Genomic DNA, 24,546 nt, shown 5'->3' with positions numbered 1-24,546 from the left:
GAATATCCCTTTGAGCATGGCGGTTATTAATGAATTAGACTTTGGATGGTGTATCAATAAACCTAGCCACTAAAGATACAGGTGTCCTTCCTAACTCCATTGCCAGAGAGGAAGGAAACCACTCAGGCATTTCACCATGAAAGCCAACGGTGACTTTAAAATAGTTACAGAGTTTAATGGTTGTGATAGGAGAAAACTGAGGATGGATCAACAACATTGAAGTTACTCCACTATACTAACCTAATTGACAGAGTAAAAGAAGGAAGACTGTACAGAAAATAAATATTTCAAAACATACATCCTGTTTGCAACAAGGCACTAAAGTAAAACTGCACAAAATGTGGCAAAGAAATTAACTTTATGTCCTGAATACAAAGCGTTATGATTGGGGCAAATCCAATACAACACATTACTGAGTACCACTCTGTCACGCCCTGGTCGAAGTATATTGTGTTTGTCTTCATTTATTTGGTCAGGCCAGGGTGTGACATGGGTTTATTGTGGTGTGTTTTGTCTTGGGGTTTTGTTAGGTATTGGGTTTGTGGCTTAGTGGGGGTATCTAGCATAGTCTATGGCTGTCTGGAATGGTTCTCAATCAGAGGCAGGTGTTAATCGTTGTCTCTGATTGGGAACCATATTTAGGCAGCCATATTCTTTGAGTGTTTTTCGTGGGTGATTGTTCCTGTCTCTGTGTTTGTTGTCACCAGATAGGCTGTATAGGTTTTTACGTTCCGTTTGTTGTTTTGTATTGTTCGTTTTTTCATCGTCATTAAACATGTATCAAAAATACCACGCTGCATTTTGGTCCGACTCTCCTTCGACGGAATAAAACCGTAACAGAATCACCCACCACAACAGGACCAAGCGGCGTGGTAACGGGCAACAGCAACAGCAGGAGCAACAAAGAGAGGAATGGACATGGGAGGACGAATTGGACGGAGAAGGACCCTGGGCTCAGTCTGGAGAATATCGCCGCCCCAAAGAAGAACTGGAGGCGAAGAAAGCTGAGGCGCGCTGGTATGAGGAGGCAGCACGGTGACGCGGATGGAAGCCCGGGAGTCAGCCCCAAAAATGTCTTGGGGGGGGGGGGGGGTCTCAGTGCAAGTGTGGCAGAGTCAGGAGTCAGACCTGAGCCAACTCCCCCTGTCTATCGTGAAGAGCCAAGGAGGAGACCAGAGCCGGTGTTGGAGGTGAGCGAAGCAGAGACTGAAGGAATTAATGGGGAAATTGGAGGAGAGAGTTAAGAGCGAGTTGCTGTGTTGGTGCTTTAAGCATGGAATTCGCCCGAGGGAGCGTGTCGGGGATTTGATGGCACCTGGTTCAGCACTTCATACTAGTCCTGAGGTGCGTGTTAGTCGGCTGGTGAAGATTGTGCCAGTCTCACGCACCAGGCTTCCTGTGCACCTCCCTAGCCTTGCACGTCCTGTGCAAGCCCTGCTCTCAAGATCTCCAGTACGCCTTCACGGTCTAGCCCATCCTGTGCCACCTGCACACACCAGCCCTCCGGTGGCAGCTCCCCGCACCAGGCTTCCTGTGCGTGTCCTCGGCCCAGTAACACCAGTGCCAACACCACGCATCAGGCCTACAGTGCGCCTCGCCTCTCCAGCGCTGCCAGAGCCTTCCTCCTCTCTTGCGCAGCCAGAGCCTTCCTCCTCTCCTGCGCTGCCGGAGTCTCCAGCCTGTCCAGCGCTGCCAGAGCCTTCCACCTGTCCAGCGCAGCCAGAGCCTTCCTCTACTCCTGCGCTGCCGGAGTCTCCAGCCTGTCCAGCGCTGCCAGAGCCTTCCACCTGTCCAGCGCAGCCAGAGCCTTCCTCCACGCCTGCGCTGCCAGAGTCTCCCGTCTGTCCAGCCCTGCCAGAGCCTTCCTCCTCTCCTGCGCTGCCGGAGTCTCCAGCCTGTCCAGAGCCTTCCTCCTCTACAGCGCTGCCGGAGTCTCCCTCCTCTACAGCGCTGCCGGAGTCTCCCGCCTGTCCAGCGCTGCCGGAGTCTCCCGCCTGTTCAGCGCAGCCAGATCTGCCAGTCTGCATGGAGCAGCCAGATCTGCCAGTCTGCATGGAGCAGCCAGATCTGCCAGTCTGCATTGAGCAGCCAGATCTGCCAGTCTGCATGGAGCAGCCAGAATCGCCAGTCTGCATGGAGCAGCCAGAGCTGCCGGTCTGCATGGAGCAGCCAGAGCTGCCGGTCTGCATGGGCAGCCAGAGCTGCCGGTCTGCATGGAGCAGCCAGAGATGCCGGTCTGCATGGAGCAGCTAGAGATGCCGGTCTGCATGGAGCAGCTAGAGCTGTCGGTCTGCAAGGAGCTGACAGTCTGCAAGGAGCTACCAGTCTGCAAGGAGCTACCAGTCTGCAAGGAGCTACCAGTCTGCATGGAGCAGCCAGAGCTTCCGGTCTGCATGGAGCAGCCAGAGCTTCCGGTCTGCATGGAGCAGCCAGATCTGCCAGTCTGCATGGAGCAGCCAGAGCTGTCGGTCTGCATGGAGCAGCTAGAGCTGTCAGTCTGCAAGGAGCTGCCAGTCTGCAAGGAGCTACCAGTCTGCATGGAGCAGCCAGAGCTGCCGGTCTGTATGGGCAGCCAGAGCTGCCGGTCTGCATGGAGCAGCCAGAGATGCCGGTCTGCATGGAGCAGCCAGAGATGCCGGTCTGCATGGAGCAGCTAGAGCTGTCAGTCTGCAAGGAGCTGACAGTCTGCAAGGAGCTACCAGTCTGCAAGGAGCTACCAGTCTGCATGGAGCAGCCAGAGCTTCCGGTCTGCATGGAGCAGCCAGAGCTGCCGGTCTGCAAGGAGCTGCCAGTCTGCAAGGAGCTGCCAGAGCTGTCGGTCTGCATGGAGCAGCTAGAGCTGTCAGTCTGCAAGGAGCTGCCAGTCTGCAAGGAGCTACCAGTCTGCATGGAGCAGCCAGAGCTGCCAGTCTGCATGGAGCAGCCAGAGCTGCCGGTCTGCAAGGAGCTGCCGGTCTGCAAGGAGCTGCCGGTCTGCAAGGAGCTGCCGGTCTGCATGGAGCTGCCGGTCTGCATGGAGCTGCCGGTCTGCAAGGAGCTGCCGGTCTGCATGGAGCTGCCGGTCTGCAAGGAGCTGCCGGTCTGCAAGGAGCTGCCGGTCTGCATGGAGCTGCCGGTCTGCATGGAGCTGCCGGTCTGCATGGAGCAGCCAGAGCTGCCGGTCTGCATGGAGCAGCCAGAGCTGCCGGTCTGCATGGAGCAGCCAGAGCTGCCGGTCTGCATGGAGCAGCCAGAGCTGCCGGTCTGCATGGAGCAGCCAGAGCTGCCGGTCTGCAAGGAGCCGCCAGTCTACAAGAAGCCGCCAGAGCCGCCAGTCAGCATGGAGCAGCCAGATCCGCCAGTCAGCATGGAGCAGCCAGATCCGCCAGTCAGCATGGAGCAGCCAGATCCGCCAGTCAGCATGGACCAGCCAGATCCGCCAGACTCTTCAGATGGAGCAGCCAGATCCCAGATGGAGCAGCCAGATCCGATCAGTCTGCCAGATCCGCCAGATCAGCCAGACTCTTCCAGATCCGCCAGATCAGCCAGACTCTTCCAGATCCGCCAGATCAGCCAGACTCTTCCAGATCCGCCAGATCAGCCAGACTCTTCCAGATCCACCAGTCAGCCAGTCAGCCAGACTCTTCCAGATCCGCCAGTCAGCCAGACTCTTCCAGATCCGCCAGTCAGCCAGACTCTTCCAGATCCGCCAGTCAGCCAGACTCTTCCAGATCCGCCAGTCAGCCAGACTCTTCCAGATCCGCCAGTCAGCCAGACTCTTCCAGATCCGCCAGTCAGCCAGACTCTTCCAGATCCGCCAGTCAGCCAGACTCTTCCAGATCCGCCAGTCAGCCAGACTCTTCCAGATCCACCAGCCAGCCAGGATCTGCCGGATCCAACTACCTGCCTGAGCTTCCCCTCAGTGACGAGCTTCCCCTCAGTGCCGAGCTTCCCCTCAGTGCCGAGCTTCCCCTCAGTGCCGAGTTTTCCCTCAGTCCCGAGCTGCCCCTCAGTCCCGAGCTGCCCCTCAGTCCCGAGCTGCCCCTCAGTCCCGAGCTGCCCCTCAGTCCCGAGCTGCCCCTCAGTGCCGAGCTGCCCCTCAGTGCCGAGCTGCCCCTCAGTGCCGAGCTGCCCCTCAGTGCCGAGCTGCCCCTCAGTGCCGAGCTGCCCCTCAGTCCCGAGCTGCCCCTCAGTCCAGTGGGGTTCTGGGTGAGGACTACTAGGCCATGGTCGGCGGCGAGGGTGGACTATCCAAGGACGCGAGGAGGAGGGACTAAGACTTTGATAGAGTGGGGTCCACGTCCCGCACTGGAGCTGCCACCATGGACAGACGCCCACCCGGACCGTCCCCTATGGTTTTTGGTGTGCGTCCGGGAGTCCGCACCTTATAGGGGGGGTTCTGTCACGCCCTGGTCGAAGTATATTGTGTTTGTCTTCATTTATTTGGTCAGGCCAGGGTGTGACATGGGTTTATTGTGGTGTGTTTTGTCTTGGGGTTTTGTTAGGTATTGGGTTTGTGGCTTAGTGGGGGTATCTAGCATAGTCTATGGCTGTCTGGAATGGTTCTCAATCAGAGGCAGGTGTTAATCGTTGTCTCTGATTGGGAACCATATTTAGGCAGCCATATTCTTTGAGTGTTTTTCGTGGGTGATTGTTCCTGTCTCTGTGTTTGTTGTCACCAGATAGGCTGTATAGGTTTTCACGTTCCGTTTGTTGTTTTGTATTGTTCGTTTTTTCATCGTCATTAAACATGTATCAAAAATACCACGCTGCATTTTGGTCCGACTCTCCTTCAACGGAAGAAAACCGTAACACACTCTTCATATTTTTAAGCATTGTGGTGGCTGAATCATGTTATGGGTATGCTTGTCATCGGCAAGCACGAGGGAGTTTTTTAGGATAAAAAGAATAGAGCTAAGCACAGACAAAATTCTAGAGGAAAACCTGGTTCAGTCTGCTTTTCAACAGACAAGGGAGGCAAATTCACCTGTCAGCAGGACAATAACTTAAAACACAAGGCCAAATATACACTGAGTGTACAAAACATTAGAAACACCTTCCCCATTTTGCTCACAGAAGAGCCCCAATTTGTCGGGGCATGGACACTACAAGGTGTCAAAAGAATTATACAGGGATGCTGTCCCATGTTGACTCCAATGCTTCCCATAGTTGTCAGGTTGACTGGATGTCTTGATACATGTCTTGGGAAACGGTTGAGCGTGAAAAACCCAACAGTGTTGCAGTTCTTGACACAGTCAAACCGGTGCGCCTGGAACCTACTATCATACGCTGATCAAAGGCACTTAAATCTTTCGTCTTGCCCATTCACCCTCTGAATGGAACATATGGGTTGTGTATATCTCAATTGCCTTTAACACGACTCCTCCCCGTCAGCTACACTGATTGAAGTGGATTTAACAAGTGACATCAATAAGGGATCATAGCCTTTCACCTGGTCAGTTTATGTTATGGGAAGAAAAGGTGTCTAATGTTTCGTACACCTGCTTACCAAAACATCATTAAATGTTCCTTAGTGGCCTATTCACAGTTTTGGCTTAAATTGTCTTGAAAATCTATGGAGAGACTTGAAAACTGCTGTCTAGCAAAGATCAACAACCAACTTCACAGAGCTTGAAGATTATTAAAAATAATAATGTGCAAATATTGTACAATCCAGAGGTGCAAAACTATTAGAGACCCAGAGAGACTCACAGATCCAGATTATTCTTACATGTATTAGGTCAGGGATGTGAATGAGATAAGCATTTAATTTTCAATAAGTTTGCTAAAATTTCTAAAAATATGTTTTCACTGTCATTATGGGGTAGTGTGTGTAAATTGGTGCTAAAAAATGTTTTATCTATTTTTAATTTAGGCGAAATATGGAATAAGTCAAGGGGTGTGAATACACACAACAGCTATAGCATAACATGTCTGTGTTATGGTCACACAACTCAACAAACTGCCATGGTCCCCATTTAAACAATCACCCACATAGACACTGAACACCCAGGCCATGGGGACACTTAAGCACTTAGCAAAGATGTCATTTCTCCTCACATCAATATCAAATCAATGTGCTTATTTTCTAAGAAGTCGTTCATAAAAAAATATATACTTATGGTATTACAAATCAAACACACACACAGCCCTTGTTGTCGACGTTCACGCTAACCTGCCACTCAGCAGTCAATACAAAATCAAAAGGAGAGTTGTAGTAGAGTAGTCTAATGTGAATGTCTATATTTCACAGTAACAACTACCTAAACTAGTTCCATAGTCTCTCCCAGGCAGTTGCAGTCAACAGTGGAGAAACCCCCCCTCTAAGAGACATGACACCAACATTGAGTCGCCCCGCCATTCCTCGGTCCCCTCTGCCCTGTGATGCCTGTCTGTCTGTCCCACATAATGCGTGGCCATGAACTAGTTGTAGCCCAGCCAGATATTTATTACTATTGATCGACCTGGTCCCAGCCAGAGACTTCTGTTCTCTCGGCTCGAGGCTTTGACCTCAATTAAGTTATGAATTTCAATCTGATAGACTGCAAGCGTTTTAGCCCGGCGTGGCCGAGGCCGGGAGTGGATTAATTAGAATCAGCGGTGCTGGGAGTCACCCTCTGCGCCTCATGGATCATGTTGTTTTAATAAAAAGTAAAGAGCAACACACACAGGCATATAGCGACAGGGACAGCCACTGTCACAAAGCACATGCCGAGGACAGGACAGGACAGGAGATTCTGTCTGGAGATTTTTTAACAAACACAAACTGAATTTACTCCCTGCCAATAACAACTGCAGCTTCGTCCACTTCATCGCACTGTGCTCTTCCTCCTGCCTCTTCTCCACCTCCCTCTACCTTTTTGGCTCTTTCTCTTCCAACTGTTTCTTTCTGTGATTGTCTTTTGCTTCACCTGCACCTTCGCACCCTTTCTCTGAGATTACATCTGCCCAATTCCGAACCTCCCACATTGTTTACATGTTTCCGCTCTGCAATCAGCCAAACCTAAGTCTTAAATTGTGTTTTTGTTGCTACCTGCAAATCCCATCACAGCCCATTCCCCAGCCGGCCAGCCCCCAGCCAGATTGCTGCTTGTTTGTTTGACACAAATTCCCAACAAGGAGGCCAGGATGTCTGAGCTTTCACCAATGAAAAGTCCTCTCAGGGTCTTATTTACTGTGCACTTAGCGGTGGGTGTAATTGTGGATTATTGGGTCTGGACTCTGGACACACACACAGTGTCCATGGGGAGGGAGAGGAGACAGAGGGAGGCAGGGAATGGGAAGTGTGAGGAGCCAGAGGCAGGGTCATGACCTCAGGGTGGTAGGGGTTGCATAGGTCACAGCCAGGGGGGGCTGCAGGTGAAACTGGTGCTCTTGTCTGGACAAAGGCCTTGGTCACAGTCTTATGGAGGAAACACTGACTCAATAACACACACACACGGCTGTGAATGTAATTGAAATAAAAATTCCTTTGTAAATGGATTAAGCTGTGCCCCATATAATATCTGAATAATAATCATCATGTTTATCTCTCTTCACATTAATGCAATTTTGAGGATATGTTCCTTTATTACAATGCTGTGCACCGTCAGCTCACATGAAATAACTGAGTGACGCTTCTGACTACAAACATGGACCTACTTCACACAAAGCTCCAGTTTTGCCATCCGACCCAGTTCTGGGGTTAATTTGATAAAGAGCAGTAGAGAAGCAGTGAAATGGTGGTTATGGGCCAGTGTCTGGCATGCCATTCTGCAGATGACAGGTGGCATATCGTTGATCTGGGTATTCATGGCCAGAGCTACCTATTGTAGTCCATTCTGATCCTGGATTAGAATCAAACAGCCCATAATGCAGGTTACCAGGTTCGGACATCCACTGAAACAATCAGTTGATTAATTTCCAACAATTTTCACTGAGCAAATAATATATCTATTTTTTTCATATCTATTTTTTTCATCAACAAATTAAATATAAATCATTTTTATCTTTATTTAACGGCAGTTGGCAGAGGTCACGGCAGATTACTGGGACATCAAAAACACAACAAACCCAAAACCCCTCCTCAACGCAGACAAAAGAACTGTGAGGAGGTAAAATGGAGAGTTCACACATTCATGTTACAATTTCCATTCTGTAGCTTTTTCCACTCACAGCCCGTCATCTCGTAAACTGTATGAAAATGGCAGATTTGGGCACTGATAAACCCCTTAATTGGAATGCAGTGGCTGTACAGTAACATGCTATATATGACGTTAGGCCTCAGGCTCTGAGCTTCACAGTGCTGCATTGGTTTTGACTACCAGCCATTCTGAACTTGAGCACCGCACGCGACAGGAAGTTGCCTGAGTGACAATCCGTTTTTTGTTGTCTAAGTAAGTGAGGGAAATGCTGTAAATTAAGAGGACTTTATGTATTTGAAGGATGAGACGTTGAGGATTATAATAAAAAACCATGTTGATGTCATACAATCAAGCCAAACAAAAGTCCAAATGTGCACTTTACATTTCCATATCATAAAACTCATGTCATATACAGTGTCAACGTTTATGATCACTATGTTTGATGTACAGTTACAAGATGACATGGCATCATACCTTGGGTTATTCTGAACAGAATGAGCTTGTTTGTCTACTGTAGAGAAAGTGCAGTGCAGCAGAGCACCTGAATGCACCCATGACTCCTTTCAATGTGCACCAAAAACCAACAATCTATTTCAGGAGTTGGAATCGGTTCAGGGAACAGAACCAAAAACCGTGAATTTTTCTTCTTCAGGGAACAGAAACAAAAGTGATCTATACTGTTCCAGAACATAACCATTGTTTTAAAAGCATGGTTATAGATATTTTACATTACAGGCATTTATTTCTAGTCCAACAACAAAGCGCAACATAGCATCTATACCAAGCCCTCTGTTACTCAGCAACTTTTTCCAGTGTCTGCCTGCAAGCTGAAAATATTTGCCTGTGCAGGCTACCTGTCTCTCCCCCCCCCCACCCTCCCCTCTCCCCCCCCTAGGATACTTGATTGGGAGATATTTTCGATTAACTTTTTCAATGCTAGTTAAGGATACTATAGGCCTAGTTATCACGTTTCATGGTGGATTTATTAAGTACAAAGACATGTTTTTAATTGTGGTGCCTCTGTGCACACACAAGCTTGTTAGCTAGCTCAAACGTGTTAGCTAGCTAGCTCAAATGACATTCAAAGTTCCTCCATAGAATCATGCATGTCATAACAAGATGCCCATGCTTCAAGCCTCTCTCCCCACCCACACAATTTCAGTCGCATCTTGCACCATGGGCTACACTTATCTGTCATCACGCATGTAAACAACTAGCTTGCCTGCCCTAGCCACACTGTCTGGTAAAGTCATTCAAATGAGCTAAAGGTTAAAAAAAAGTTGATTTTACAGGTTAAAAAAAAGGAACAATATCAACCGGTAATTTTGGGGGGTTGGAACTGGTTCAGAAGTGTATTTTGCTGGTCGGAATAGTGGAACGAAAAAAAAAAAAAAACGAAACGATTGGGAAATTATTTTGGTTACAACCCCTGATCCGGTTTACCTAAAATGCATTTTGAAAGCTTAACACTGTAATATCATATTTTATAACCTAGCAAGTCATGTTGGCAATAGAACAAGCTTCCAAATGATTCCCACCTGACCCCGAATGTGATTTATAATGGACTGTTTTTCGATTGCGTAATGAACAACAGTAATTGTGTGAATCCCTGGGATACAGGGTTGTGTTCCAAACAAAACATTTATAAGTGTCCTTGCTCTAGTTCCTCAACAACACATATAGGATAGCTATAAAAAAGCACCTTATAGTTGAATACTTCTTTGAGTCATAAAAGTGGATTGAAATTTGTGCACACTTTGGAGTGGTGTGTGGCCACTTGGAGAGACCAGTTAGACCTCTCAATAAAACCTTAGTACTTTTTGGGGAGGTTTTATGTTGCACCTACAATACATTATCCAGGAATATTCTTATCATGTTACTGAATGTATCCAGAGTATTTTCAGATGTTGTATCCAGTCTTGTGTCAGGTGAACTGTTGTGTCCTCACCTTTGGTCTAATCATTTTGCATAGATATTTTAGTCATTCAGCCAACAGTCTTCATCAGAGTGACTTAAGCCATGTTCACTTTGGCAGTTTGAAATGACTCAAATCCAATTTTTGGCATATCCGATTTGAATCTGTTCCTTTTCCTGTAGTATGAACAACCAAATTCCGTCACACGGAATCGGATATTTCAAGCCACATTCCAAGGCACCTTCGTAGGTGGTTTGAAATCAGATACAAATCTAATTCCTGGCCATGCGACTTGTGTCTTAACAGACAAATCTGATTGATTTGCCCTCAAGTGGTTTTTGGACTATTAATCGGGCATATCTTGTTGCTTAGTCACTTTATCCATATCAACATGCACATACTACCTCAATCAACCTGACTAACCGGTGTCTGTATGTAGCCTCGCTACTGTTATTTCTCACTGTTGTTTTATTTCTTTACTTACCCATTGTTCACCTAACACCTTTTTTGCACTATTGGTTAGAGCCTGTAAGTAGGACCTTCACTGTAAGGTCTACACCTGCTGGTATTCGGCACACGTGACAAATAAACGTTGATTTGCTTGCTACTCTGTTGACAGTTTGACAACAACATGTGGTAGCTAACTATCTTCTTAATATTTTACAAACAAATTAGTGAATGTGCTAGAAAGCCAAATAGCTACCAAGCTAGCTAGGTAGTTGACTGCTGTGGCTAGCCCCAAAAATAACTTATTTTGAAAGTTGCGTCATCTTATCCTTGAGGTGTTAAAAGTGTTCTTACACTATGATTTCGAACATTCAAGGCAACTGGGAAATATCCATGGCAGGTATTGTTGTCACCTCAGCATGCTACATAACTTCTGAGTGATAGGAAGCACGAGCACCACCAATCAGCCTACACCAAACACCCATCCTTACTATGACAACGAGCTTAGCCATGTCAGCAAACGACTGCCGTCTGAACACACCAATCCAATTTGGTCACTTGTAACTTGCCGTTTGGACAGTCAGTATTAGAAAACAAAACTGAGCATTAAAACCTGCAGTGTGAACAAGACTTTACAGGAGCAATTAGGGTTAAGCTTGTTCATGGGCATATTTCAGTTACTGGCCCAATGCTCTAACCGCTAGGCTACCTGCTGCCCATTTTCCAATACTGTTAAAACTGTTCCCTTTCAATTGTTACCATTGTTATGCATATGCTTTTCCTATTTTATCTGTAAAAAATGTAACTCTATCCTTGTACAGTAGACCAATTCCCCTGAGTCTAAAAGGTTTAAAAGCATCTAGCATCTATGGCATTTCGTCTAGTTCAGCATGACCAGACAGTGACTGAAAACAGCAAACTAATAGAATCTAATGAGAAGTAGCAGGCTTCATATCTCTATCTCTTCCGAGTTCTGTGGGGTTCACATTGTATAATAACTATGCAGAGACTGTTGCATGATTTAGCTAGCGCCGTGTTTCCTTTCAGACACCCATGCCCTCCCCCAGGCAGCTGACTGGGTGCCGCAAAACATAGGCAGAGAAGGAGATGGGCCGTAGGGGTTTCCGATGACCCGAGGGACCTCTCACACTAGGCCTTAACGGGAGCTGTCTGCCATTCAACTGCAGTTACTGGTACCTACACGCAGATATAGTACATGCATGTGTATAGCTATATTGTACACACTCTCCTGGAGCAAGTATCTGAAATTAATCTGAGATGCCAGAGATGTACAGGGATTAGATTTGACCACCTTCAACCACTTATTACAATTGTATTTTTTTGCTGTTACTACTGCTACGGTTCATAAATGTAGGCTAAATACAGTACATGGGGGCTTTAGAGAGAGGCTTCACTTCTCTGTAATTACAACGCAGAATTTAACATGCCTCCAAATAAGTAGTCATTGTTTCTTGTTAAACCATCACCACAGTCACCGCTAGGCAGACCAAGATGATGATTATAAGCCAGCGCTCTGGTTTTCATCCACACCAAAAAGGTTCAGGGCCACAAAAATAAAGTCATTTGCAAGTGTTCTGATTATATGGGTTGTATAATGCAAACAATTTACCTGATTACTCCCAATTGATTTGTTTTACTGTGGGGTGGTAAAGCCCCTGGCTCCACAACTGTATGCACAACAGCATTCATTTCCCGATGCATCACTCAGCCAGCTTAAGACAAAGCCAAAGCTCCCTGCCTGCCTCTAAACCGGAATGGTGTTCAGGGTTTTTCTCCACAGCCAGGTCACTAAGCAAAGTATACCTGCTTACTGTGTCGGATGAACCCAATGGGATTTGTCGATATCACAAAACGAATTAAAGTGGACCTGCTCAGAGGGATCGAGGGATAGGAAGTGTGTCACTGGGCCTATAGCCTACTCTCATCAGCCACAGGTACTGAGCCTCCACGGATACAGAGGATTGGCTATGTGGTGTGTTAGTGATGTAGACTGTAGGTGTGTTTAGGATGTGTGCTTGGCTGTTGAAGGCTAGTGAGTGACAGAGAATTCTGTGTCATGAGCCTTTTAACACATTTGTGAATCTCACAGAAATCTTTAAATCCCCTAAAATATCTGTCCCTGTGACATCTGCGTCGAGTGCCACTTGACCCCTAACCCCAGTTTTTTGGTGTGTGTGCAAGGCTCAACATTAACGTGTGGTCCTCTTCTCCGGGACAAGTATTAAAAAAATAGTAGGACAAGAAGAATAGAGATTTAAGTTGTAAAAAAATAATAATTCACAATATCATACAAATACTCAGAATCAGGCCAACATTGGAATAATATTAAAATCTATTTTTAGTTTAAATCAATAAAAAAGCCTACATGTCAAAGTGTAGGTGATATGCATATTGGCTACAGCCTCATGTCCAAACTGATGCTGACATGAGGGATGTGCCAGAAGAAGTAGCCAAACGTGGAGACTTTTAATTAGTTATATAACTAGAGGCTAAAAGTCATGTTTGACAAATATAATGAAGGATCATGAACGTCTAAAGGCTTGACTCTGTCAACATACTCGAGGCACGTTCAGAACAAATGGTCACAACATCGGAGAGGGAAGGACAGTGCCTTGCATATCACCCACCTTGAATCTGCGTGGAGGCGGTCAGCATTTTGAAACGACTTAACCACAAACCTAATTGTTTAAAACCTGGACGTTTTATGAAGCATGTCTTACCTTGCTTCAAAGTAGCCAAAATCCGACTTCAGAAATGGGGGGAATTATTTTATAAAAACACCTAATGCCATTGAAACTAGCATTTTTTCAAATCAACTTTACTTTAAATTGTCCAACAGCCAAAGGCAAAATCCTAGTCATAATTAACTCATGCCAGTTGATGCATCTCCCCTCTTTCTAAATTTATAACAGATATTTTAATCTGTCATATAAAACACACATGCAATTATTTGGTTGTAATTGTAATGTTGCAATATTTTATAGGCTACCAAGGGTGGCCAATCATCCTCCAGGACAGGCTTGAATATGCAAAGAAGCCAATAGGCAGAATGTTGCCTACATTTTTGTCTGATTCTCTATGGTGAAGAAGATGGTAATGCATTTTATTTTGTAAAGTGGTTCCTTGCATCATGTAATGAAGTTTAAAAAAATAGGGGGAGGGGGTGACTTGAACTTTTGGAAAAGTACAAATAAAATATATACATATAAAAACTGTCCTACTTGGACCGTGGCTAAAAAAGTGAATGTCAAGCCCTGGTGTGTGTGCGTGTGTGTGTGTGTGTGTGTGTGTGTGAGATACTCACCTGGCTGTTGATATCAGCGCTGTTCTGCAGTAACACAGACACCAGGTATTTGTGTCCTCTGTCACAGGCCCAGTGCAGCAAATTCCTGCCCTGAAACACATAAAAGGTGTGCCTCATTACTCCTGCATAAACATATTCTACCATCTATCATACATGATCAGGTACTTCAACTTACAACAGGTATTGTTTCCCATCACTGCAGTAGCAGCTAATGAGTTGGAGTCAAGATACTGAATCAAATATGTGAATCTTTTTTTTTAGGTAAAAAGCTCAAAGTAAATGTCAGTACTTGTTTACACACCGAAACACTATCTATTGTAAATCAGATCTCTTGATCAACAATACTTTTTCTCACGAGGTAAACAAAAATCTGGCGCTACCGGTAGGTACTTAGTAAGGTTGCCTAGTCTAGTGAGTGGACTACAGCTGTTATGGATAGTGACAGTGTGTGTGCGGCTGACCACACACATATGCAAATGCAGTGAGGGGACCTGCTGGAGCGTTCAGTAACATGGATGGAGGCCCCAACCCCTCTTCACCTCTAATAGAACCATCTTTTCTCTTCTGTTATGCACCGGCTCCACAAAGTTATCTTCCCAATAGACTTCTCCCCTTCAGAAACAATTAATTATGCAGTACAATTTATAACTCAAGAGCCTTCAGATCCCAACTATAAAACGAGGTGGTGACAGGATGAGCTCTGCCCTGTCTCCTTGCCAATGGGAGGGGTGTGTATGTGTGTAAAGGGTTGGGTCAGGGCTCATCCAGGAGCTCAGGGACAAATTTCAGAGGGCCGGCAGAGTCCTTAAGAATTGATAGATGGGATGCTGCGGACAAAACGAGAGCACCCCCTTGATCAGTCATCACACCCTGTCCCCCACCACCTCTCCTTAGCTCCAATCACCTCATTCTGATACAACCGCCACAGGGAGCGCATTTTTCAAGTTGGCCAATTAGATCAAGCAAACTCCCTAAGTCCTATTCTATTGCTCAAATGATATTGATCACCACGGCTGCATGTTAAAATGGATATTTATGAGAGAGGCCGCAGCCTAAATACTGCTGTGCTTTCTCTCGGTTTTTGATGTGCCCCTTTGATCGTTTGTCACATTTCCATCACTACGTCGTCTCTGCCCTTTTCTTCTAATACGTTAATTCCACTTTGGAACGTTCTGTATATACTCTCAAGAGAACTATGTTTTGGGAACTAGTGAGGTTCACTATAACCTCTCTACTGAATTGGTCTTCTCAGACTAAGACAGCGCACTCATAAATACACCATTGGGATGTCTGGTTGGATAAAAAACAACATTTTCACGAGGAAAAATAATACTTTGAAATAACCATTCGTCGTAAGGAGGAACATAACTTCACAGTAGCCCTCTCGTTTGTCTGAGATAACAACAAAAGAAGGAAACGCCACTGGAAATCATCCATCAGGAAGCAGCGCTGGCGGCACTTTCTGTCATAGAAGGTTAAGCTACCTCCCTGTCAGAGTGTTGTGGGGGATTAGCCAATGACAGGCTCTTTGACTCGCACCCACGGTAACACACAACAGACGCGTCTGAAAGGGGCTGAAAGGGCGCTCTCCCCAGCCGCTGCCTGCTCCTCAGTCTCAGTGGGAGGGGACCTGTCAGCTCAATTGCCTCTAATTGAATGGGGTGGGACTTTGTTCCAGAAAGGGAGAGAGAGAGAGAGAGAAAAGAGGAGTTCCTTGGGTGGTATTACAACATGAAATCCCTCCCTCCATTGTTGAGGTACATGGTGGTTAGTGGTGGTTGTGTGGTCTCGCAGTGGTATGTGGGGACCTGTGTGAACACTTCACCCATAGAGCGTCTACTGGGGCAGACACTCGTACACTATACAACTGCACAGCAGGAATAGGCAAATACACAAAATCTCATGATTATTCAGAGACTGAAGGAGACAACTTCATGAGGGCTGAGGGGGATTAGATTAGTGAACTCTGACTAGACTGTATTCATACTCTCCAGTATATTAGTCACAGTATTGTCTAGAATCAGTGCCCTGTCTTCAGCTCTGGGTAGTGTACAAGAGATAGGGTATAGTGTCTGAGTGCAGTATAACAGACCTCCCAACTGACTAAGAATAGTGGGAAGCAGCCAGAGTACTGTAAAACACCAGTCGGTTCCTGTGTGTGTGAAGTGAACACACACATACACACCCATAAACCAACGTTTGTCAAGCTTCTGCATGGGCCATGACTCATAGCATTTGTGATTGAGCCCATGCTCATGGCTGGTGTGTGTGGATGATGTATACCTGCAGTGTGGCCCCCAGGCCCCCGTCTCCCCAACAGTAATGAGGCAGGCTCAATGAGTCATAAAGACTGAGGCGGGCGGCTGGACACCCTGATCTATTCTCCCCCATCATTAGGATTATTTCCCCATTCGCCCCACGTCTGCACTGTACATTACAGCTAATGCCTTTGGCCTCTGAAGGGGAGTCAAGGAACCAGCCACCCCAGGGGTCAGAGGCCACCACCCAGCTCATATCACCCTGAATTAAAGTGCCAATATCCCCAACTGGTGAAAACATCAAACAGAACATTCTGCTGAAGAACAGTCTGAGTCACTAATACTGAGGGCTTTGTTTATCAGTGGAAACAAGAGTAATTTATAGTCTCTAGATTACTAGCGGGACATTCAATTGTAGGCACATTCCAATTAGTGGGATAGTCACCACTGCAAGTAGCGAACACAGGCTCCTTGGTAGATCAAAACCTGAATGATTTAAATAGCTAAATATGAATCTATACTTCAAAGAACAGTCAGTCAGTGGCTGTTACTGTTGACTCCAGAATGTAGATTACCCTTTCAAACTGACCAAACTGACAATGCCGCTGCTTTATAGTTTCAAATCAAATCAAATGTATTTATATAACCCTTGTTACATCAGCTGATGTGAGATATACCCCCATTTCACTCATCCACACTCACCAAATCCTCCAAAAACATCTGCAAAGAGAGAATATGGTGGGATATGTTCATCTATTTAAATCAGACACGGCTGTCTGTCTCTCCATGAATGGATACCAGAGACATTCCCTTCCTATCTCTCTCAGCTGGTGGCCTATCTGAGATGGACCCATAGAGATAGATAGAGGACTCTAGTGCCAAAAAGCTAGTTTTAGCATGGGCAGCTATTTTGAAGTAGTCAACTGGGTAGGACTTCCTATGGGTGAAGGAAGGATCACATGATTCCATCTGGGTCATCAGGAGGGATCAGCCAATTAATTATACTGGAGAGGAAACATTCCATAACCGCAGGTGACAGTCAATCGCCAACCTTGACTTTATACCTGTTCAAACAACACACTCCAGGTGGCAGTGTTTATTCATTTTATTTTACCTTTATTTAACTAGGCAAGTCAGTTAAGAACAAATTCTTATTTTCAATGACGGCCTAGGAACAGTGGGTTAACTGCCTGTTCAGGGGCAGAACGACAGATTTGTACCTTGTCAGCTCGGGAATTCGATCTAGCAACCTTTCGGTTACTAGTCCAACACTCTAACCACTAGGCTACCCTGCCGCCCCAGTGTGCACCCTTTCAGTTGGTTTACCAACTCATAGAAGTACTAGAAGAAAATGTACTACTTCAAAATGGAGATGGCTCAATGGCACTGCCTGTGCACTCACAGACAACATTTATCTAAGTCTATGGGGCTGTGGATGGAACTTCACTACTGCCCTCTGCTGGTCAGACCGGAGACCTGCAGTCCACTGGTAAACAACGCTGGAGTGACCACACACAGACCTGCACCATCTGGCCTGGCTACTCATACACCAACTGGATCCTTATTTGAAGAATTGCTGTGATGAGAGGGACTAAGCCATTTGCCCTCTGTGTTAAACGAATAAAGCAGATGAATAGATTTGAGGTCAAAGTGAAAAACATCTAATGATCTTAACGCCTTAAGCTTCACCCTTAGATCGGAGATATATTAGAGTGAAGAGTTCCCATGGACTAATAGTCAATTTGAGGCCAAACACAATGGAGTTACGGGGGAATATTGTACCAGATTGCAAATGAGCTGGTTTTACCATTGGAATTAATAACATGTATTGTTTAACAAGAGGGCTCTTTGAAGATAGGATGCCACTTACCTCCTCATCTTTTGCGTTGACATCCACTTCCTTGGAACTGATAGCTGTGGTAATGTGTGCTATGTTGTTCTCTCTGCAGTAGTCAAAGATGTTCTTGTCTTCTTCCCTGTGAGGGGATAGGAAGAGAGGAAGCATCAGTCAATGTACCAGTGCATGGAAGTGAAGGAACTGTCTGGCATCAGATGAGAAGAGACATCTGTTCATCTGGGAATTCTCCATCTCAGCAAAAACAATCAACACCAATAACAACACCACCATACACGCCTCATACAAATCTAGATTGGAATAGAATGAGATTCATTAATAATCATAGTGAAATTAAAATGCATTTCTCTGTCATTAACAAATCTTGATATGAATACACATCCCACTATATTCTATAAGTGTGGATGAGGTTAACACCACTGGAAATAGTACCCCCCCCCCCACACACACACACCACGCACGCTATGACAGGGTGGGTGTGATAAACATAACATTCCCTCCTACTCATCCCTGGGGAAGCAGCACAGTACGCCACACTAGCTCTAATTATTCCCCCCCTTAATCACCTCCTGGCATTAGGGCCACGCCAGGCAGGGCTGCTGGGGTGGGGGGCGCACAGGGACAGAGGGGAAGGGGCTATATCTCATTGAGAACTTTACGCCTTCCCTCTCTTACCCAGGGCTCCTGATTAATTGCATTTAGTGGGACATTGTCTGACAGAGAGCAACCCAGTCCCAGCGGAGGACAGGACAGGCTGGCAGGGCCCTCACCACCAAGTTGTGGAGGATTACAGTATTCGTTAACAGCGGTTAGCGGGGCTAAGAGCTACCTAACTGGAGGGGAATTGAGAAATGATTAGGATACAGTGCAGCAGTGGTTCTGCTTAGTGTTCGGCAGGATCTGAATAAGAGGTACCCTCGGTTAGGATCTACGTATCCGCAAAGAATTAGAGGATACGCAGATCCTAACTGAGGGTGTCAGAACCTCAAAATGGAGCCTAAAATAGCAACAGTGTTAAACAGAGCACTGTAGAGCCCTCTCTCCCTTTGTTCCCGATGCCTCAATCACAAGTTGATTTATGAACAGCTCATTCCGGTTGAACAGAATAAGGTTACATGTGAGGGCACATTCATTTACATGCTCATGAGAATCATGTTTATTCATAAGTGGGGGGCTGGCCCCTCCTACTCCTCTGGTGATCGCCACGCTGACCCCGAGTGTCCCTGCCACGTGGGCACCATCCGTCTCCCAAGGCAACTAATCAATGGCGGAGCTCATCAGCCAGGCTGGGCTGGCCGGCGAGGGTTTAGCCTCATGGCGGCCGGCCGCCTGACAGCACGCACGCGATTAATGGTGCCCTGATAAATGACCCGCCGCATGGCATGCTGGGAAGGTCACAGGCTACTCTGTCATCCCCACAGCCTGGTTAACCACAGCTGACTACCAGCCAGGGGGAGGGAGGGAGGGGGCAGGAGAGAGAGAGAGACCCTGATGTGTGTGAGTGGCCTAAGTGTATGGCAGTGTACGTGCAACTGTGATATAATTTGCATGTTGTAACTACTGTGTAACTAATCAGTCACTGTAAAATGTGGATTTGGTGTCATGACCCATGAACACCACCCTGCATCCAGAACACCACCCTGCAAAAGTAAAACCCACATCACCCTCATACCTAGCCCAGCTTACTGACACACACACCAGCCTCATAAAACACACAGTTCTGCTACGCAACCCAGTCCAGCATACTGACAGATATCCCCCTCATCCATCAGCCTGCATGCCAGCCCTTCAGTAGAACACTCATCTCCCAACACAGCCAGGCGGCTACTGATGACTTCAACAGCTCCACCATCAATCACACACATTCTTATAGGGAGGTCACCCGCACACACTACAACAAAGAGCTATGAGTGGCAATGAGAGAACACACACTTGCTGTGACTTTCCAGCCAAGTGGTCTAGAATGTCAGCAAACCATAAGTCTGATGTTCATCAGAGCCTTTTACAAAAGTGTAGCTCACACAAATCTATTCCATCACAAACAGCAGATTGCACCATCTGAGGGATATCGCCAATCAATCCTGCTTTTATCAATACACATTCCACACATAGCTACCCGATCCGGAGCAGAAAATGAGCAAAGAGGATGCAATTAACTCAGTAACAAGCCCTTGCTTGAGGAGGCAGACTATTTAATATGGAGTGGGTCTTCCTGTACTGAGGGGGGAAAATTGGATATTCAGCGAACCATTGAGTGTAACAGTTTGGAGCGGGACACGCCCGAGGTAGACCTCGCCGAAGGGGAATGTTAATGACTTCCTGTCCCCACGGGGCATCCCCATTGGCTATCACCAAGAGGGTCGTCGCCAGGGGAGTCCGTGCCACGTGGCAGCGTTCTATACCCAATGCTCTCTCATTTCAACACGTTATCGAAAAAGTAATTAAAAGGCAGGCATTTTCAGGCCACCTCTCCTCAGCGCATGCATACTAATGAGGATCATTTAGGGGAAAACCTACTGGATTCAGCTGTCATTTTCATTTCCAAAAGAGCCTTTTTTCCCAGAAACGAAGTGGTGTGTATGCTTGATCAAGCTTCTGAGGGTTCCCATAAGGCAAGTGAATATAATTAACATAAAATCAGGACTGTCTCATGTTCCCAAAACAGTTTACAGCAGCGTTTCACAAACTCGGTCCTCGGGACCTCAGGGGGTGCACGTTTTGGTATTTGCCCTAACACTACACAGCTGATTCAAATGACCAAAGCTTGCAAATGAGTTAATTTGGATCAACTGTGTAGTGCTAGGACAAAAACCAGAGGACCGAGTTCAGGAAACCCTGGTTTACAATCTGCAGAAGAACTTCTAACACTCAGAGCTCAGTACAGAGGAAGCTTGTCTCTGATATAGGACAGACAGAAACTGTGACGTACCTGATCATCTCTTCTTGGTAGAGGGAACTGACTGTTGGACCTCCAAATCCTGTCCTACGCTCTCTTCTCTCCTGGAACAAGAACCAAACATTAAATCCTGTCCTACGCTCTCTTCTCTCCTGGAACAAGAACCAAACATTAAATCCTGTCCTCCTTGTCTCCTGGAACTAGAACCAAACATTAAATCCTGTCCTCTCTTCTCTCCTGGAACAAGAACCAAACATTAAATCCTGTCCTACGCTCTCTTCTCTCCTGGAACAAGAACCAAACATTAAATCCTGTCCTACGCTCTCTTCTCTCCTGGAACAAGAACCAAACATTAAATCCTGTCCTACGCTCTCTTCTCTCCTGGAACAAGAACCAAACATTAAATCCTGTCCTACGCTCTCTTCTCTCCTGGAACAAGAACCAAACATTAAATCCTGTCCTACGCTCTCTTCTCTCCTGGAACAAGAACCAAACATTAAATCCTGTCCTATGCTCTCTTGTCTCCTGGAACTAGAACCAAACATTAAATCCTGTCCTACGCTCTCTTGTCTCCTGGAACTAGAACCAAACATTAAATCCTGTCCTACGCTCTCTTCTCTCCTGGAACAAGAACCAAACATTAAATCCTGTCCTACGCTCTCTTGTCTCCTGGAACTAGAACCAAACATTAAATCCTGTCCTACGCTCTCTTCTCTCCTGGAACAAGAACCAAACATTAAATCCTGTCCTACGCTCTCTTCTCTCCTGGAACAAGAACCAAACATTAAATCCTGTCCTACGCTCTCTTCTCTCCTGGAACAAGAACCAAACATTAAATCCTGTCCTACGCTCTCTTCTCTCCTGGAACAAGAACCAAACATTAATTCCTGTCCTACGCTTTCTTCTCTCCTGGAACAAGAAGCAAAACATTAAATCCTGTCCTACGCTCTCTTCTCTCCTGGAACAAGAAGCAAAACATTAAATCATGTCCCACGCTCTCTTCTCTCCTGGAACAAGAAGCAAAACATTAAATCCTGACATTCATTCAAAAGCATAATTATGGTTCCATAACACTCCCCTCACCTCTTGTAATAACAGTGAGTCTGTAGTGGTGTGTGACACACTACTGTGATCTAAGGACAGGTCAGTATTCCCCTGACTAGTTATCCAGTGAACACCGTTCTCCCCACCTAAAACGAGCCAACGGTGCCATACAATGAAAAAGAAGAGCCACTGGGAGAATGAGTGTCCTTATTCACAGACAACAATAGGTTCACCTCATCACGATTCTCTCACACATTGTTTAGAGGCGACTTTTGAGGAGTATATTTTAACTGTTCAAAATTATTTCAGCATTTTGATTTGTTTTGCATTTTCTGAAACGCTAATACATGCTGTAATGGCAAACATGGATACAAGGTCCTCAGTCTAGCCCATGTTCTATAATCTCTTTCACAATGACTCACACAAGACAACAAACAAATTAGATTTAATTTCCGAGGGGATCGTGGGCAGAAAACAAAAAAATAACGGCACATGCACTTTTCGGAGTGCAATTCCCTTCTAAACTCAGAATATTCGCTAATGCACTTCCTTTTCTAATGTAAAGATAGTGCAACCAACAATACAAATAGGAGAGAGGTCAAGAACTGACTATTGCTTCTGCTGCCTTTATCCCCATCCAGCCTCTCCTAAATCTGTTTGTCTGGACCCTGGTAAGAATAGACTCCCTGTGCTTTGTTAACACTAATACAATCACATCCTTTTCAGAGGGGCATTTGTGCATTTGCCTTCCCCTGGCATTGTGCCAAGCTAGGGGCCATGTCAGCATGTATTGGCCTCGATGGCAGCGCCAGAGAAAGGGATGTGTCAGGCTGGTCTGCAGGCCACTGATGCCTGCTGACACTCATATTGTGGAGGGGACAGAAGGGAAAGGAGAGAGAGGCGGGTGGAAGGCACTAACTCAAACAGGACCGGTGACAGGCTTTTATGTCACACCGCTAAACATCACTCTAAATCTCTCCTTTGGGGATGGAGGTTAGCGAAGGGGAAATTTCTTTGTGCTGAATTTTCATTCGAGAAGAAAAGTGCATTTGGATTTGTCTGATGTTGGTACTTTCCTCAGCAATGTTGAATAGAGGTCAGAATAGAACAAACATACCTACATTTCCCCTGCATCCATTTTATCAAACCATACCCATGCTGGAAAGGACACAATGAGGGACTGGTCTATTGATAGTACTGTATCCAAAAATGTTGTGTTTCATTCAGCCTCTTTGCAGCCCCCCTCCCCATCGTTTCACTCCAGCAGGGTGTCTTTGTCAGCTGTGACAGTGTGCTTGGTCCCAGTTGGCAGGCCTGTTACTGTAATGGGGTAGAACTTAGTGAGTGAATGATTCCATTGCCCTACTCCCTGAGAAAACAGGCCCATGTCTGCATAACAACACTAGCCTTCTGATGCAGGCAGGCAGGCACACCAGATAAACAATTTGAGCACAGTAAACACATTTTATTTAGGCTAGATAAAAAACCCTCTCACAAATAATGTTAAAAAAAGTCCTACTTAGGACATGAAAACATTTTTTTTATTGGAGTTGGTTTGAGTGTAATCTGTAAACATTAAAGAGATGATGGCATGCAAAGCTAAAACAGTCTCAGGTAATGTTACATCTGCTGTCTCAGCCACTGCCGGTCACCAATGGTGTACCCAATGCTCGATCCTAGGTCCCACGCACTTCTCGATTTACATCAACAACATAGCTCAGGCAGTAGGAAGCTCTCTCATCCATTTATATGCAGATGATACAGTCTTATACTTAGCTGGCCCCTCCCCGGATTTTGTGTTAAATACTCTACAACAAAGCTTTCTTAGTGTCCAACAAGCTTTCTCTGCTTGTAACCTTGTTCTGAATACCACCAAAACAAAGGTCATGTGGTTTGGTAAGAAGCATGTCCCTCTCCCCACAGGTGTGATTACTACCTCTGAGGGTTTAGAGCTTGAGGTAGTCACCTCATACAAGTACTTGAGAGTATGGCTAGATGGTACTGTCCTTCTCTCAGCACATATCAAAGATGTAGTCTAAAGTTAAATCTATACTTTGTTTCCTCTATCATAATCGCTCCTCTTTCACCCCAGCTGCCAAACTAAACCTGATTCAGATGACCATCCTACCCATGCTAGATTATTGAGACGTAATTTATAGCTCGGCGGGTAAGGGTGCTCTCGTCCGGCTAGATGTCCTTTATCATTCAGCCATCAGATTAGCCACCAATGCTCCTTATAGGACACATCACTGCACTCAATACTCCTCTATAAACTGGGCATCTCTGTATACCCTTCGCAAGACCCACTGGTTGTTGCTTATTTATAAAACCGTCTTAAGCCTCACTCCCCCCTATCTGAGATATCTACTGCAGCCCTCATCCTCCACACACACACACACACACAACACCCGTTCTGCCAGTCACATTCTGTTAAAGGTCCCCAAAGCACACACATCTCTGGGTCGCTCCTCTTTTCAGTTCGCTGCAGCTAGTGACTGGAACAAGTTGCAACAAACACTCTAACTGGACAATTTATCTCAATCTCTTCATTCAAAGACTCAATAATGGACACTTACTGACAGTTGTGGCTGCTTTGCGTGATGTATTGTTGTCTCTACCTTCTTGCTCTTTGTGCTGTCATCTGTGCCCAATTATGTTTGTACCATGTTTTGTGCTGCTACCATGTTGTGCTGCTGCCATGTTG

General features: G+C 46.0%; 1 protein-coding gene across 1 annotated transcript in view; it reads right to left on the bottom strand.

Annotated features, from left to right (window-relative positions):
* The window catches only part of LOC135556399 (acyl-CoA-binding domain-containing protein 6), a 37,561-nt gene that overhangs the window by 10,096 nt on the left and 2,919 nt on the right, over positions 1–24,546 (bottom strand). Inside the window, exons 4-6 of the mRNA XM_064989584.1 lie at positions 20,832–20,902; positions 17,918–18,023; positions 13,790–13,879 (exon numbers count right to left, since the gene is read on the bottom strand). Coding sequence (XP_064845656.1) covers positions 13,790–13,879; positions 17,918–18,023; positions 20,832–20,902 — 267 coding nt within the window. The remainder of the gene's footprint in view (positions 1–13,789; positions 13,880–17,917; positions 18,024–20,831; positions 20,903–24,546) is intronic.

The sequence above is a fragment of the Oncorhynchus masou genome, chromosome 15 (genome assembly GCF_036934945.1).
Source record: "Oncorhynchus masou masou isolate Uvic2021 chromosome 15, UVic_Omas_1.1, whole genome shotgun sequence".
Classification (NCBI taxonomy): domain Eukaryota; kingdom Metazoa; phylum Chordata; class Actinopteri; order Salmoniformes; family Salmonidae; genus Oncorhynchus; species Oncorhynchus masou.
The sequence above is the reverse complement of the archived record's forward strand: the minus strand, read 5'-3'. Positions and strand labels throughout refer to the sequence as shown.